The following is a 16428-nucleotide window of genomic DNA, read 5'->3' on the forward strand; positions in this document are numbered from 1 at the left end:
TCAGGAAATAGAGCCAGAAATAGCTTAAGGTCTGAAAAAGTGAAGCCAATGCTGAAGTGCTTTAGTCTATGAGAAAATGAGCCTACTTCTCACTTGATTTATTACCTCAGTAAACATTGTCAACATGAGTTCATGGTCCCAATCGCTAGTTTCAAGTCTTCTTCAATACAGCATGATGTTCATTTAATAAATTATGGTCCCATTTAGAGTCAAATACACCATAAAGCAGGGTATGCTTTAGGGCGTGGCTACCTTGTGTTTAACAGGTCGCTACCACGGCGTTGTCCAGTCTGGGAGTTGCCCATGTTTCTGTCTCACAACTTGAACCCTTTCACAGTGTGTTTTCACTTCATGAAACTTAATTATAACATTTTGGTCACCAAAAAAAGTCTAGTTGAACTTTCGGTTGCACTTAACTCCACCCTCTCGTGTCACTTCTGGTTGCAAAAAACAAGATGACGACGGCTAAAAGGCTGAACTTGAGGCCTCAAAACGGCAGTCTTAAAACCAATGGGTGACGTCATGTTGACTATGTCCACTTCTTATATACAGTCTAAGTGTAAGATACATTCTCATACAGAAAGGCTGTAAGCCTTGCTCCGCCTTCATGCAAAGCACATAATGCAGTATACAGTGGTAATGGTGGTAGATTTACAGATCGAAATTCTTGGTAATTTTTCAAGCTGCAGGCCCTTTGATTTCAGACAGAGGTAAACAAAAGCACGCTTCTTATTTCTAACCTACGACCATCAATTTAATCATTGAAATTACTGTATGTTACTGTCACTGTCAGATTTCATCAGCTGTAGCTAGCTAGCTAATTAAATACAGCTAACATTAGCTTTCTGAGTTGGTTGAAACTTAAAGGCATACTATGCAGAAATTGTCGCGTACTGTTGGTAAATACAACATTCAAAATTGGCCCCTCCTCCCCGGCTGAACGACACCAGAAGAGCACGCCCTCTGACAGCGGTTGCCAGAACACAGCCCAGTGCACCAACTGCAGCATCACGTAACGGCAGTAATAGTGAAAGCAAACTCCAATTTTACTCTTGTTTTGAAACAAGCTTTGCGCGCTTGGCGTTTCGTCTCACTATATTTGCGTTATTTCGGCGTTATGTCCACCGTTTTTGTTGCTCCGTCTTGGATACATGCTTGCGCATGCGTTGGGCCTACACACTCAGTGCCCAAAGGCTGGCGCCCAGAAACATCCCGAACACAGCAAAATAAGAAAAGAAACGTTTAAACGGAAGCTTGACAGACCTACCCTGCCTAGTTACGGTTGCTAAACTATGATTTTACAATCGCTGTTCGGGGTAGAGGGTTTAGCGGACCCTCAATTCTTTCTAAAGGCCGTTAAACACTGCTGGCGTATTTCATATCAATATATATTTTCAAACTGTTGTTTTTGTCACAAATACGCAGCGAAAAAGCGGCATTTTGATTATATTTATGAAACAACAACACGGAGGCTCAGTAGTCTGAACCAGGACAGAAAACAATATTGCTCCTTTCAACTTTGACAAAGGCAGCGCAGACCAGATCCACTCTGTCCATTCGTACCTTTCACAATAAAAGCCCTAGACATATAATATTCGCAGGCGAGTATTTCGCATTTTCGTCTCATTTATTCGTCACGTTCCCAGTAGAGTAAAGGCCTTAAGAGTTGATATAATCTTCTTAAAGAACATCGTATATGAAGTTATCTTATGCTACAACCGACTGAGTAAGGCAAAAGTTGTGACAAGGGGTCGCATCATTTTAAGGGGTCACAAGCCAAAAAGGTTGAGAACTTCTGTGTCAAAGAAAAAGCGTATGATTAAGTGTAATCTACCCAATATGGCCGGGCCTTTCCTTATCAGCCGTCTTGCATTTTGCTGCATTTGTCACAGAAAAGCCTTCCTGATAGGAAGTCAGCCTCTCGAGTCTGGCCTGTGAAATTTACAGCCTTATTTTCATTGGAGGTGAAATCCTTATACAATTGTGTGTGGCGACTGGCCAGTGTATGCTGAAAGGTGCAGCTATTGAACTGAGACAATGGAGTGCTGTAAACGGGTATTTTTAACCACCACGCTAAGTACCCTAAAATCACTTTTACCTCACTTGCTATAGCAGTGATAGACTCCATTTATATTCCTTCTGTCTGGCTATCTGTGACATTTCCTGAATACATATTAGATCGGCTATTGTATTACTAATCTGCCCCTACCTGTTTGCTGCCTGGCTTCCTTTATATACAGCTATGCAGTCTTTCATTTACTGACTAACACCCTGGTGGAAGTAATTCATTACTTTGTGTGGGAAAAGCAGCAAATAAAACACAGCGGATGTGGTTTTGGTGTTCTAATAAACAACACAGGACATCTTCAGCATGATAAATCCCATATTTAATCCTTTCTAACTTGTATGACGAGGTACCTGAAACCCAGACAAAGACCGAGGGTCAATCCCAGAAGGGGATGTGGAATTTTCCACAACATCGTCATCACACAAAAGGAGCTGCTAATGACTTTATGCTGAATGCCCACGCTCCCTTGTGTGGAAGTGAAGCGAAGCTCTTCCGAGAATCGGACCCCCCGACTGAGAGCGCTAGTGGGCTGTTGGCGTGTCAGTAATTGAAGAAGTTTGAATAAATCTCACAGAGGCCGGTTACTAATTCTCATGACTCACCCCCACTTCGCAGCCCGTCACACATCCCTCCCCGCCCACACCCACCCTCCTCTCCCCCCCGATGTGGGAACGCTCTTTTGCTCTTTCTTCCATTCTGTCCTCCAAGATGAACTCATCCCAAACCGCCGCTGTATGAACAAAACAAGCTTTCATAAAACTGCCCATTCACATCTCAGCCCCCTAATGTGGAAAAAAATACATGTGTATGAAAGCATGAGCTAGCCTGTCAGTGACCACTGCATGGCAGCCAATGAATTGTAAATGACAGTCTGTATGGAGGATGTTGTCACTGTGGAAACCTCTCAATGTCAACTTTTTAGGAATAAGGAGTTTCAGATTGGCCATCATACATTTTTGACTTTACCCAGCTTAGTTTTGTAACCGACATTAGATCACGATGATGTGATCCTTTGATGTAAGTTAAAACATAAAAAACACCACAAATGGAGTTTTTCCTCTCACAGAGGAACCCTATTAGGAAAGAATGCCTCTTTATCGAGGTTGACCTGGTGCCATTTTGAGGTTTATCAGCGAATGTAAGACGGGGAGAGGGAAAACGGTGGAAGGTTAAATGTTAAAATGTAGGAATGTGGAGACAGAGAGAACGAAAAGTCTGAAAAATGGAGCCCAACATGAAGTGAAACAAAGCCTCCATGGTTTGTAGAAGAATAGAGGACTATAGCTGTTAAAGTACTGCTTTAAAGGGAGTTGTTTTTTTTATAGCTTATTTATTCAAGCAAAACATAGACGAGCATGAAAAGAGGTGACTTTAAAGGAATAGTTCAACATTTTGAGAAATACGCTTATTTGTTTTCTGGTGGAGAGTTACATGAGAAGATTGAGACCACTCTCGTGTCTTTATGCTAAATATGAAGCTACAGCCAGGAGATGATTAGCTTAGCTTAGCATAAAGACCGGAAACAACCCTGGTTAAAGGCCTTTACACACTGGGGGCGTTTTTATTGTTTGATTAATTTGCACGTCAATATATCTTTTCAAACTGTTGTTTTTGTCAAGAATATTTACACACAGAACGCGAATATTACGCAGCAAAAAAGCAACGTCATTTTTTTCCAGAAGGGGGTCAATTTTTCTGAGCTTTCGTTCCGTGAATAAAGGCATCAACCAATCCCGTTGTGCAGAACGGACATATTCAACACGTACACTATAGTGTACAACAACACGGAGGCTCCACAGTCCGAACGAAGACGGCAAACTTTATTACTCCTTTCAACCTTGACACACCAGATCCACTCCTTCTGTTCTTACCTTTCACAATAAAAGCCCTAGACTGCATGACTGTTTACTAGAAGCAAATTCATTCAGAGCATTTTGCTAAAAGGAAACTAAAGTAGCTTACAGTACAAAAATGTACCTCAGATAGACTGCCAGACGCTGCTCTGGGTTGATAAGATCCGGTTTTGGCCTCTGCCTGCACAAATCTATTCAAACCTTTTATTGAAAAAGTGTTGCAACTGTTATGAAAAGTTTTGAGGTGAAATATTCACAGACAAGTATTTCTAATTTTCCGTGTTGTTTATTCATCATGCCCCCAGTGTGTAAAAAAAATTAAAAAAAATCTACTAGCACCTCTAAAGCTCACTAGTTAACTCAGAATAAGTTGACGTTTTATGTGGATGTTATGTGCCAGACTACTGCTTGGCGGGGAGCAGTAACTTCTTGAAGTTGAACCTCACAGTTGACAACGCTGTAGCTTCATATTTAAAAGAATAGTTTAAAGATGAGAAGGTCAATACCACTCTTATGTCTGTACAGTAAATAAGAAGCTACCACCAACAGTCGGTTAGCTTATCTTAGCATAAAGAATGGAAGAAGAGGCAAAGAAGACCTTGCGGCATCTAGCAGTGAGGTTGCAAATTGCAACCAACTAGAGCTTCTCCTGTGTGCCAATCATGTAGGAGAAGTACGGTGGCCGACGTGAAAATGTTGAAATGCAAATGCCCTTATCTAGAGCCGGTGTTTGGTTTGTTCGTTCTGGGCTACTGTAGAAACATGGCGGCCAGCTCCGTAAAGAGGACCCGCACTCTATGTAGATATAAACAGCTCATTTTAAGGTAACGAAAACACAACAATTTTTATTTTCAGGTGATTATACACTGAAGAAAACATACTTATTAATATTATATTCAATTTCTGCCAATAGATCCCCTTGGTGTGGCAAACTGTTCCTTTAAACAAACGAAATATAGCATGTTATTTAGTGCGGTTTAAAAGTGCTGGTTGGTTTGTTTGCCAGGCTAGCTGTTTCCACGTTTCCATACTTTATGCTAAGCTAAGCTAACAGGTTGCTGGCATATCTATGGTACAGATATGATAGTGGTATCAATTTACTCTCAGCAAGAAGGCAAATGAGCACATTTCCCAAAATTTCAAATTATCCCTTTAACGAACAGATGGTATTGATCTTCTCACATTTTCCAAATTGTTGCGCTAGAAAAGCTCTCGAGGGCCTTACAGAGAATCACCACAGACAAAAACAAAATGCAAAAACAAGTCAAAGTGTCATGCTAGTGAATGTGACTAAAGCAATTAAACTCACATGGTAGAAGCAGTGGCTTTTTGACTAATGAGGTAGAGTGCTCGGTGCCAACAACAAGCTATCTTCCTTTAATAACAAATACAACATTGATTTCCTCTCTTTGCGGGCCAAGAGAGCTTGGTGGTCAAACCTAAAACGCGGCTCTGCAAAACTTGTGGGATTCAATTTCAGTGATGCCATCGCGGATTCTAATAAACACAGCTGTAAGTGAGCTGAGACAAAGTCATGAATAAGCAGAAAATGACTAAACAGTAATTTATCTGAGGTATGGAAAGTGCACGGCCGCAGCTCAACTCAGACCAACATGCCAGCTTGAGAGTGAGAACTGGTGAGGGGTTTACATGGGAAATGAGGATGTTTGTGTTTGCATATAGACACAACTGACATCCACATATGCTCGGTTTAAAGTCTAATCAAAATGGGCCAGAATAGCAGCCTCTTCCTGTGTTTATTTGTACCAGAAAATCTCCACTGACTTTAGCTATTTCACCCAACAAAGCTTTTTCCGCCTCTTGACTCCTGACTGTTATGAAAAATATCTACTTGGAAGCCGCTTTAAAGAAAATAAAATGATTGTATTTTACTGAGCAAAAGCTCTCTATAAAGGCCGTCTGGCTTGGACATAAACAAAAAACTTCAAGTGTGTTTTCCTTGTAAAAACATGAGGCTTGGAGAGCAAAACACAGGCGGATGACTTTTCACGTTCCACAGTCCCACTACATAAAGCATGCCGTATGTAAATGTCACTCTTTACAGCCGTTATTTAAACAGATTTGCATCTGTTTGCATGATAGAGAAAACCTGATTAAATGAGAAGCAGAAGAAATGGTGGAGCTGTGCCCGAGTTTAAGGTCGTATACGTAATCTGATCTGAATTCGAATGCTTTGACTGTGAGTGCTGTTGGATAAGAAAAGAAGGGACAACAAACATGTAGACGGAGCAGCTGGAGACTGGAGACTATAGCGGTGGGGAGAGTCAGGTACAGTGAAGCTGGCCTGACAGAAATACAGCGTGGAAGCAATGGAAAAAGAAACATATCCAACATTAGCGCATGTTCTTCCCATTTCCCCTTATTAGGAGCTCAAAGTGAGGTTGCTGCCCGGCCCGGCACAGCTGCACATGAAACAGTGTGGCAGAAAAGCAACAAAAGGTCGGCTATTTCTGGGATTCCCATAAATCTCCGGCAGCCACAACAGTACTGGACACTACATTAGAGTTCCTGTGTTTTTTGCTTTTTCTTTTTTTTTTGTAAATGGACTCTGGTGTAGCATTTTTCTCTAATCACCGGGATCCCCTCTGTTGCGCACAAACACAAAATCATGACCTCAAGGTAACCTTTACTGTCAAGACATCAAACGCAACACTTTCCAAATGAGAAATGACCACACCCGTGTGTGCCTGCTAATTTATGGCTAACACCTCATCTTAAATGTTTCTTTTTCAAGACTTTCCTGGTGTAAACGGGTTCTACTCCGCTAAGAAGCCAGCGTATGGGAGTATCTGACTCAAAGCACACCCTGACTCTGGCTATATCCACACTAATACGTTTTTACATAACTTTTGCTATGTTTATGCCTAGCGTCCACACTACTCCGCCGTTTTCAAGCCCCTAAAACGGAGAAGTTTGAAAACGCTGTTGACCCCGTTTTAAAACTCCAGGGGTCGCGTTTTAGTCTGGACGGACAGAAATGGACACCTTTGAAAACGATGATGCAGTCATCCACGTTCGCTTCTTGATTTGGTCTTATCAGTCATAACGTGTTCTTCCCTGATTCTTGACGCCCCTATCAAGTGAACCTTTTCCGGAAGAAAACAAACGACATCAGCCTCAGTGGTTAATTTCAACATTGATAACGAATTACAAGCTTTGCTGACCTTGTTGTCTTTGCTAGCAGCTTGTGCAGTTAAATTCTGCATTTCATTATGCTACTACTGCTTACATGTGCAGGGGGAAAGCTATTATTTTTGCTTCCTGTTTACACCAGCACGTGCATGCCCAGTGTACGTGAATGGTCATGGCGATTTTTTATCGCAACGGATTTTCTCGACTTGATGAGCTGCCACTAGGCACCTGATTGGACGAACGCTTTCCCTCGTGGGCTGCTGCTCCCAGATTTCAAACCGGAACCAACATGGCGGCTCGTTTGGAAACTTTCTTCTCTTACATCACGAAAATAGTTCACAAAAAATGTGTTTCTGAAAACATATAAGCCATGCAGTTGCTGAATCTGTCTTTATTTTGAATCGTCAAGGCTTCATTTAAAAGTTTCTCGAGAGTTTCCAGGGGCAGTCGCATCAGACGTCCATGATTCGCATAAAGTAGCCTAGACCTTAACTCTATGCAAATGAGGAGCGGCAAACATGACCCCCCCCCCCCTCGTCTCTCGAACGCTACCAGAACGCATTCCACGGCTGCTTACATAGACAATGAATGGGAAGCGTGGAAAGGATGTAGGCTGTGGACATGTACAATGGAACGGCCCTAAAACGCTCCTCTGGACGGAGTATTAGTGTGGTTGTAGTCTAACACACAAACAAAATCATGACCTCAGGTTAATCTTCACTGTCAAGACATCAATCACAACACTTTCCAGATGAGAAATGACCACACTCCTATGTGCCTAATTCATGGCTAACACCTCATCCTAAATGTTCCTTTTTCAAGACTTTCCTGGTGTAAACGGGTTCTACTCCGCTAAGCAGCCAGCATAAGGGAGTATCTGACTCAAAGCACACCCTGACTCTGTATTCAAATAAACACGTGATTGTTTGAATTAGAAAAGGTGTGATTTCTTTCTATTGTCCCTGTGAAATAACATTAAACAAAGAAGGCTGTGTGTTAGCAAGAGGTGAGAATCTCATTTCGAAGTGTGATTTTGCATCATGCGAGCCATCGGTAACACCTCGAAGCAGAGACACGCAACAAGTTTCAAAGCGGCGTTTTCAGTATGTGAACTGAACCCAAACGGGATGAATTTTATTTGTTTTTTAGTTTTTTTTTAGCAACATAGGAAGCGGGGTTGCGTGACCTGTCACCCCTGTCCTTAAAAGAAAACAGTCACTTCAGGATTATTTACCGAAACAGCTCATCAGTCACTGACAAACAACAGCCAGACAAAGGAGACAACACAAGCGCAGTAAATCTAAAGCGGGCTATCAAGACAAAAGCAGACTTGACTTCCTTTCTGCAAGCGCATTAACGTCACAGGAAAAATATCACCCAGAGCCAGGAGTGTCGGACAGAACGTGCTGAATGCAGAAAGCCCTCCCACCCCCACCTCAACCCCCACGCAGTGAGACGACTGGGTGGGTCCCGACTGGTCACTCTCTGTTCTAAAAGTGTGCTTGTGGCCTGAGGGAAGAAGCAGTGACGGAGCAGATCCCCACTGTGGGAAGAAAAGAAAAGACAGAGCCGAGAGTCCTGCTGGCGCGTCTTTGTGTGTTAACTAACCAGAGGCAGCAAACTGAGAGCTTGACACTGTGTCACTGCAGGGGGGTAACTGCCGAGGAGCAGTTCAACCTGGTTATCACTTGGGTGGGCCTCAGGGTGTAGAGGGAAGGCAGAACAACATGAGTCAGGGAGCAGCACACGTCCAGACACCTAACAGGGAGACGATCCCAGACAAGCAGGTGTGGTGAGAGGAGCTATTGAAGCTAAAAATAAGAACAATTCTGTAGAAGAAAAATAACTATTTAAAAACAAAATTTAAGACCACCTGGGAAGAGCGGTTTCTCAATAAAATGACGTGGCTACATACAGCTCGTAAAATCTCTTCTGTGGAAATGAGTAAGTTGTTAATGATGTGTTTGAGTGTTGGTTGTACGTCACCGTGTGTCAACTCATACCAGTGACTTCATCTGTGTTTTTTCTCAAGGATATCCCTCTCCTTTCGAGGCACAATGAGGCAGCTTCCTGTTTAGAGAAAGGCCCGGTCCAGCCTGACCCTCAGCTTACGTAATTTCCTCGTTGTTCTACCAACCAGCAATTTCACATCGGTGGAAATGCGTATCAATTTGGGGGCTTTTTTTGTGCCAATTTTTGGGAAATTCCTTTAAAATTTGTGCAACATTTGAGTGGGAACTCGACGCAAATCCTCACATTTGAAAAAGCAGGAGCCAGAACATGTTTGGTAGTTTTGCTTGAAAAAAAATGACTGAAATAATTAATTTATTTAAAAAATGGTTAATTAAAAGGGGAACTATGTCCATTGTCAAAATTCCTACATGTTATTTTCATGGTCTAAGACCGTCCAAAAAATATTAGTAATCATGAACAACTTTCTCCCAATCCAAAAACTAGAGAACTAAAACTCAAACTTGTGATGTCATAGGGTATAAAGTATGGAGCTGCTCCATAGACGATAAATAGGGAAAGATATTCTAGATGACACGGAGAGCACCCAGGTGAACAATTTCTGTTTCACAACTGAGAACACTACAATTGAATAAAGCTCATTTGGGTATAAAAAAAAGAAAACAAACATTCTGTGGGTCCGCAAAATCAGTCTCCCAATCATCGTCTATGGAGCAGCTCCAGACTTTATACTTGATGACATCACAAGCTTCAGTTTTAGCACTCTAATTTTTGGATTTGGGAAAGAGTTGTTCATATTTACTAATATTTTTGGACTGTCTTAGATCATAGGATAACATGAATGTTGAAAATGGGCGTAGTTCCACTTTATACCCTATGACATCACAAGTTTGAGACTTACTTCTCTGGTTTCTGACTTTGAGAGAGAGGAGCTCATGTTCACAAGTATTGATTGAACTTCCTCGGCCATGGAAATAACATATTAGAATTCATAATTTAGGTGGTGTTCCCCTTTAACAAAAATGTGATGATCGACTAATCAATTAATCATTTAAAAAAATGTGCATGAAAAGTAGTTATCTAAAGTTGGCAAATAAAGAAATAATGGAATTGGTGATAAGACTTTTGCTGTGATCTCTACAGCTGTGTTTGCTAATGTGATGATGAATTTAGGTGGAGACTGTAATGAGATATAACGGGTGATTAAAATCATTAGCAATCTTAATTTGTTTAGCACTTTCCACAACATGAATACAGAGCGGTTAGGAAGGAAGTCAGATAATAATTGCAATCCACAGTTTTAAGTAGTGAAAGCAAGTTAAAGGCAGGTTGGTGGATCTCGAGTAGGCTAGCAAGAGTACACTAGATTTTTAAAAATGATCCAACCAAAAAAATGAGTCCAGTGTAGCCAGCTCTTTTTCAATGAGAGTAGCTAGCAGCACTAGCTCCAAAAGTCCCTAAATCTAGTGAGAAAGTCATCAAGTCGGCAACACTGACAGCCCGTCCCTTCAGGCCTCCCTTCAAAGTCACTCCCCCGAAATTATCATTATGAAAGTAAACAATGAACATGGCTTGTGTTAGCACTCACAGCTGTCAAGCTAGCAGCTTGTGGAAGACTCCGGTGACGAACACAGCGTGCACTCAGGTAGGTGTAGCACGTCAAATCATTACATCAGGGTCAAATGAAATGTGGACGGGCTTATTACCGTCTTGCGACAGCCTCAGATACCGGATTTTCTTTACTTTCTTTTGTCAGAGCCTTTGATTTATTGATTGCTGTCGGAATGTAATGAGAATTTCAACTAATATGACAAAAAAATCTAAAATCTGTACCAACCCTGCCTTTAAATTCCCCCTCCACTGTTTTGATCTCACTTTTTCAGTGCTGATGCACTTAAAGAGACAGGCGCTAAAGCGGAGCGTTTCAGACAGAGTGTGAATACACGTATATTCAGACAGACGGTATGAGAAAAATAGTGTTTTTTTTTAACACTAAAGCATGTGAACATGGTGTAGTAGAAACCACAAATACAAGTATGAACCTGGAAATGAGCATGATATGTGCCCTTTAAGTGTTTGACCTTCACTGTGCGAACATGACTATGTGAAACACAACTATAGAAACTAATCGTGACCCAATATGAAACTAACACAAGTGTTATGTGAAAACTAGAAGCACACTGAGAATTAACTTTCCAGTCAAGTAGGAGACATCTTGAGTCCAGCTGTTAAACTTTTGAAATGAAAAATATTTGCCTAATCATAGATTCTTGATTTTTTCAAAGAGAGAGATTAGGAGTAGATGTAATTTTAAGAATTTTAGACATGGTAATTGAACTTTTCATACACTAATTATCATTGAAAGCAGAGCATTTTTTATCTCTTAAAACATGTTTGGAGGGAGGAAAAGATCTATAAATGGCATTTCTGCCCAAATTTTTTTTTTTTGTGTGTGACCTAAAAGATAATTACAGATGATGTCTATCTGCATAAGTTATTTTCTGAAATCTGGGGTTACTGGTCTGCAAAACAGATCCAGCTGCACCTGCCTCGCAAATTACTATTTTTTCCACTGACAAATCAACTTGTGGTTTTCACTTTAGAGTTTACTTCTGAGTGTGATGTTATGAACTGTGGGAGGGCATGAGAGAGAGATTTCCACATAATCTGACAAACCTGCAGAGCAACATGTTGCAACGATCTACAGCTGTAATTGCACTTACAAAGCATATTGAACACACACACAAGACAAGGAGAAGCCTACTTGGCAAGGGTTAACCTGTTCCCCACACTGTTAAGAATTTCACAGTAAAATAACAGTAAAGAACTGGCAGCAGGGTTGCCATTATGTAACTGTTAAATTAACATTATTATACTGTCGCTGAAATTTACAGCTTTGTACTGTTAATGAAAAATACAGTTTGAACTGTTTTTTGTTTTATTAATTTCACAGTATTTTACAGTTAATGTACTGTTTAAAGATACATTATATAGCTGTTTTTCACCTTTCTTTTACATTATTTTACTGATTTTGTTTTAATGCACTATTTAGGTTGTATTTTTTACATACATTTTAATAAACATTATTTTTTGCCTAGATGAATAGACTTAGCAGGTTTCAGACATAGGAATAGTCACACTAAATACAATTAAAGGGACTTGTTAGGAAAAAGGCTATAATAGACTTGTTGACACTTTTCCCTAAATATCTGTCTATAGCTGGTTACAAGCACAGAATGCAAACCATAACAACATGTGAGTGAAGAACAATAAAGCTAATTCACTGATTTTACAATCATGTACAATTTACAAGCCTCACATGTGCAGATCAGGTCCCAGGATTAAAAAAATACTGCATGAAACTGTTACTGATGATACTTTAGACAGTTGATCAGCAGTAGAGTGCTGTTTTTTAAGAATGCATTATAGTTATAACAGGTTTTATTTTGTATTAACAGTAAAGCACTGTTTTTAGCAATAACAGGTTAATACTGTAGAAATCCTGCTGTAAATTAACAGCAATTGTCTACAGTGTGCTTGGCAAGGGTTAACCTGTACCCTAACTGTACCTGAGGGCAAATTGAAGGATGAGGTAAAAATCTCACTTTCTTCCTCGTGTTGCAATGACAAACATTAACACATAAGCAGTCATCGAGCTCTCTAATCCCTGAGGGCAAATCAGGAAAAAAACACTACAAGGGTCAGGAGAAAGGAGGCAGGAGAAATCTTTGAAGGGCAAAAACATTATAGACCAACCCACTGCCTGTTGAGTCCTGCCCTGCTCTCATCCAGCATCGCACTCACATGTCACTGAGGTGCAGTGATCGACTGAGTCATTTCTGCTGCTGCTAAAACTTCACTGGATATTTACACGTTTTTACAGGTGCGTAAAAAAGATTTTACCATGTTGATGACCATATTTTACCATAAGATGCGTTAAAGGGTCGTGAAATGCGTCGGTGTAAACTTATAGTGACTTTACACTCAAGTAACTTACATCATATATAGGATATTTATGTAATATTTTGCGTAAATACGCATGCATTTTAGTATATTTAGTAACTCGTACAGACAGCTAGACTGAGCTTATTGGGTAATAATTTCTTTATGTCCGGTTTTATTTGAACATTTTCCTTTTACAGTATTAAACGTATGTTACACAACAAATAGAAAATAACTCGCATCTTATATATATTTATAAATAGGCTATTTAGTATCCTAATGCGCATGCATTTTAGTATCCAAACCGGCTAATTTAACTCGTACAGACATTATGTCGCTAGTGGTAATTTTATACTCCTCCAGTATCTATAATATGGATAGTTTTGACGTTATACTGTATATAAAAAACACTTATTTTTTACTGTGCAAGGATGCCAGTTAAAACTTGACATCCATGTAAAGAAATGATTAACTAATAACCTCAGTTTAATTGTCTGTAGGAGTTCAATTTGCCGGTTTGGATACTAAAATGCTATGCGTATTTACGCATTAGGATACTAAATATATATATATAAGATGCGAGTTATTTTCTATTTGTTGTGTACCATATGTTTAATACTGTAAAAGGAAAATGTTCAAATAAAACCGGACAGATATGTAAAGAAATGATTAACCAATAAGCTCAGTCTAGTTATCTGTATGAGTTAAATCTGTTTGGATACTAAAATGCATGCGTATTTACGCAAAATGATACATAAATAGCCTATATATAAGATGTAAGTTACTTTCTAATTGTTGTGTGCCATATTTTTAATACTGTAAAAAGAAAAATGTTGAGTTAAAACTTTGCTTTAGACTTTGAAAGTGTCTCTTTTACTCCCACTGTAGCCTGAAGTTCCTACTGCAAGTGGTCATTAATCATGTAGATAGCATCGCTATTATGTGTAATTATCTGTATGTATTCTGGACATTGGAGATGGTCTCTAAATTAACTCAATACTCTATTTCCTGTCGTTAATGATGGTGTTTATTTTTCGTCATCAATATTAACTTGCTTCTCCTCTCCTTGTGTAACTCAGGCTGGCTCTCATCGCCTCCTAGTGTGCAGTCCAGGCATGGAAAAAATGTGATTTGATTTTTTTTGGAGGAACATTTTTCAAACCACAGGAAATCCTATTTCAATCAGAAGGAACTCTTTTTCCTCTACGTACAACAGCTGGGTCTTTTCAAGCTTCCGATACCAAAGAAAGAATGCACAACCAGAGGACTGTATGACACCTTGGATCTAATCTTAAAATAAAAGGTGAAGAAAAGACTCAAAAAGTACCAAAGAAATGGCCACAGACACTGTCCACGCTGCCTATGCTGCTGTAGCCCCGTCCACCATGCCCATGTCCCCCTCCACAGGAAACCTGATGCAGATGTTTCAGGAGTACCAGAGCAACAAGGTCATCAGGAATCACTACAACTACACGGGCAAACTGCAGAACAACAAGTACACGGACGGACTCAAACCAGAGGCCATAGCGTTCCTGCTGGTCTGCCTGCTTATAGTTGTAGAAAATGCCATAGTGCTTCTGGCTATCTGGAAGAACAAGAAATTCCATCTGCCCATGTACTACCTACTGGGCAACCTGACTCTCTCCGACCTGCTCGCAGGCTTCACCTACATGGTGAACATCATAACATCCGGCTCCAACACGTTGAAAATGACCCCGGTGCTGTGGTTCCTGAGGGAAGGGGGTGTGTTCATCATGCTGGCCGCCTCTGTCGTCAGCCTGCTGGCCATTGCCATAGAGCGCCACGTTACCATGGTGAGGATGAAGCCGTACCAGGGGGACAAACAGGGGCGGATGTTCGCTCTGATCGGGGCGAGCTGGGTGCTCTCCGTGCTTCTCGGCATCCTGCCCGTCCTGGGCTGGAACTGCATGGGACAGTTGGACAAGTGCTCTACAGTGCTCCCGCTCTACGCCAAGAGCTACATCCTCTTCTGCATCACCATCTTCAGCGCCATCCTCCTGTCCATCGTGGTGCTGTACGTGCGCATCTTCCGCATCGTCAAGTGCAACACCCAGCACCTGAGTTCGGTCCCGCAGCGCAAAGGCCTCTACCGCAAGTCCCAAAAGTACATGGCCCTGCTGAAGACGGTCACCATAGTCCTGGGGGTCTTCATCATGTGTTGGCTGCCCCTCTTCATCCTGCTCCTGTTGGACTTCTGCTGCGAGGCCAAAAAATGCGGGGTGCTCTTTAAGGCGGACTACTTCCTGGGCATCGCCATGGTCAACTCCCTCCTCAACCCCATCATCTACACCCTGACCAGCAAGGACATGAGGAGGGCCATCCTCCGGCTGCTCTGCCGACCCTGCCTCATGACAAAGGACGGGCAAGTGAAGAAGATCGGGATGCCCTTCCTGGAGTGCAGCACCAGTAAGGCCGACGCAACCTCTCACAGACTGGAGGGACTGGAGACGACGGTGTCTTCCGGTAACTTTACACCCTCTCCTATCAAAGCCATTTACCCCAGGATGTCGAAAACATGACACACTTAAAAATGAGAGCAAGCATTCGGACTATGACTTAGCTGCTTCTCTCTGATCTGAGTTGTGCTCCTGTCGAGTGTTTGACAAGAGCTGAAGTTTTGCGTTGCACTCTGCCAGGGTTTTTTGGTATTAACCCTCATGAACAGAATAAGCTCGATGTATGTGATAGAAAACAAAATTGGGAGAAAGACATTTCAATTTATAAGTTTTTTTATAAGCATTAAAAACTGAAATTAGGGATAGGGATGCACCGATACCGAGATCTAAACGTACGGAATTGTTATGAATTAAAATAATTGTATCCGATATCAGATCGGCCCCATTGTCACCGATACTTGATCCAGCTATTTGAGTCAGTATCGGCCCGATATAGGTGGCAGTTTCTTGTGAAAAACTAGCATTACATTTCTCTTTTAGACACTGAAAACGAGGGCCAGTATTTTGTGAGAGGAGTTTCCTTCTGGAAAAGCATATCATTTCATTTTATCAGCGTTTGTTTTTCCACATGAAAATGAAATCAAAGACTGTGTGCAGACGTTTCACATAAATACAGCCAATTACGCCACACATCTGATGGACGCAAGCCTGAGGTTTATCCTTATCTCCTCTCCCTGTGTAGCACATAATGATATGTTGTTACCAACACGGAGCATCCACACCCAAACTCTGCAGCCAAACCCATGTAATTTCTGCCATGTGAGTTTTTGGTCAGCAGCGGTGCTGGGGTAGAGGTCCCCTCGGCCCGAGATCAGAGGCTCAGCGGCCTGCAGACGCACTGAACACGTCATGCCCTATGGGGGGGGGGGGTTGTGCTGAGTGGTTTGCAGCTTTGGAGGTCCCCTCAACATATGTAGCGACACACCATGAATGACTAAAAGCAATAAAGCCGACAGACAGCGGA

At 41.4% G+C, this 16428-nt stretch overlaps 1 protein-coding gene across 1 annotated transcript; it reads left to right on the forward strand.

Annotated features, from left to right (window-relative positions):
• Nucleotides 1-12791: 12791 nt before the first annotated feature.
• On the forward strand, nucleotides 12792-15785 carry s1pr5a (sphingosine-1-phosphate receptor 5a). Its single transcript, XM_037793316.1, has 2 exons — nucleotides 12792-12928; nucleotides 14067-15785. The coding sequence occupies exon 2, from the start codon at nucleotides 14322-14324 to the stop codon at nucleotides 15525-15527; it is 1206 nt and encodes a 401-aa protein (XP_037649244.1). The 5' UTR covers nucleotides 12792-12928; nucleotides 14067-14321; the 3' UTR covers nucleotides 15528-15785.
• The last annotated feature ends 643 nt before the right edge of the window (nucleotides 15786-16428 follow it).

This window comes from Sebastes umbrosus, chromosome 14 (genome assembly GCF_015220745.1).
Source record: "Sebastes umbrosus isolate fSebUmb1 chromosome 14, fSebUmb1.pri, whole genome shotgun sequence".
NCBI lineage: Eukaryota > Metazoa > Chordata > Actinopteri > Perciformes > Sebastidae > Sebastes > Sebastes umbrosus.

Bases quoted from the DNA above. Each gene is read 5' to 3' on its own strand.
- s1pr5a (XM_037793316.1), top strand. From the start codon at position 14,322: ATGGCCACAGACACTGTCCACGCTGCCTATGCTGCTGTAGCCCCGTCC.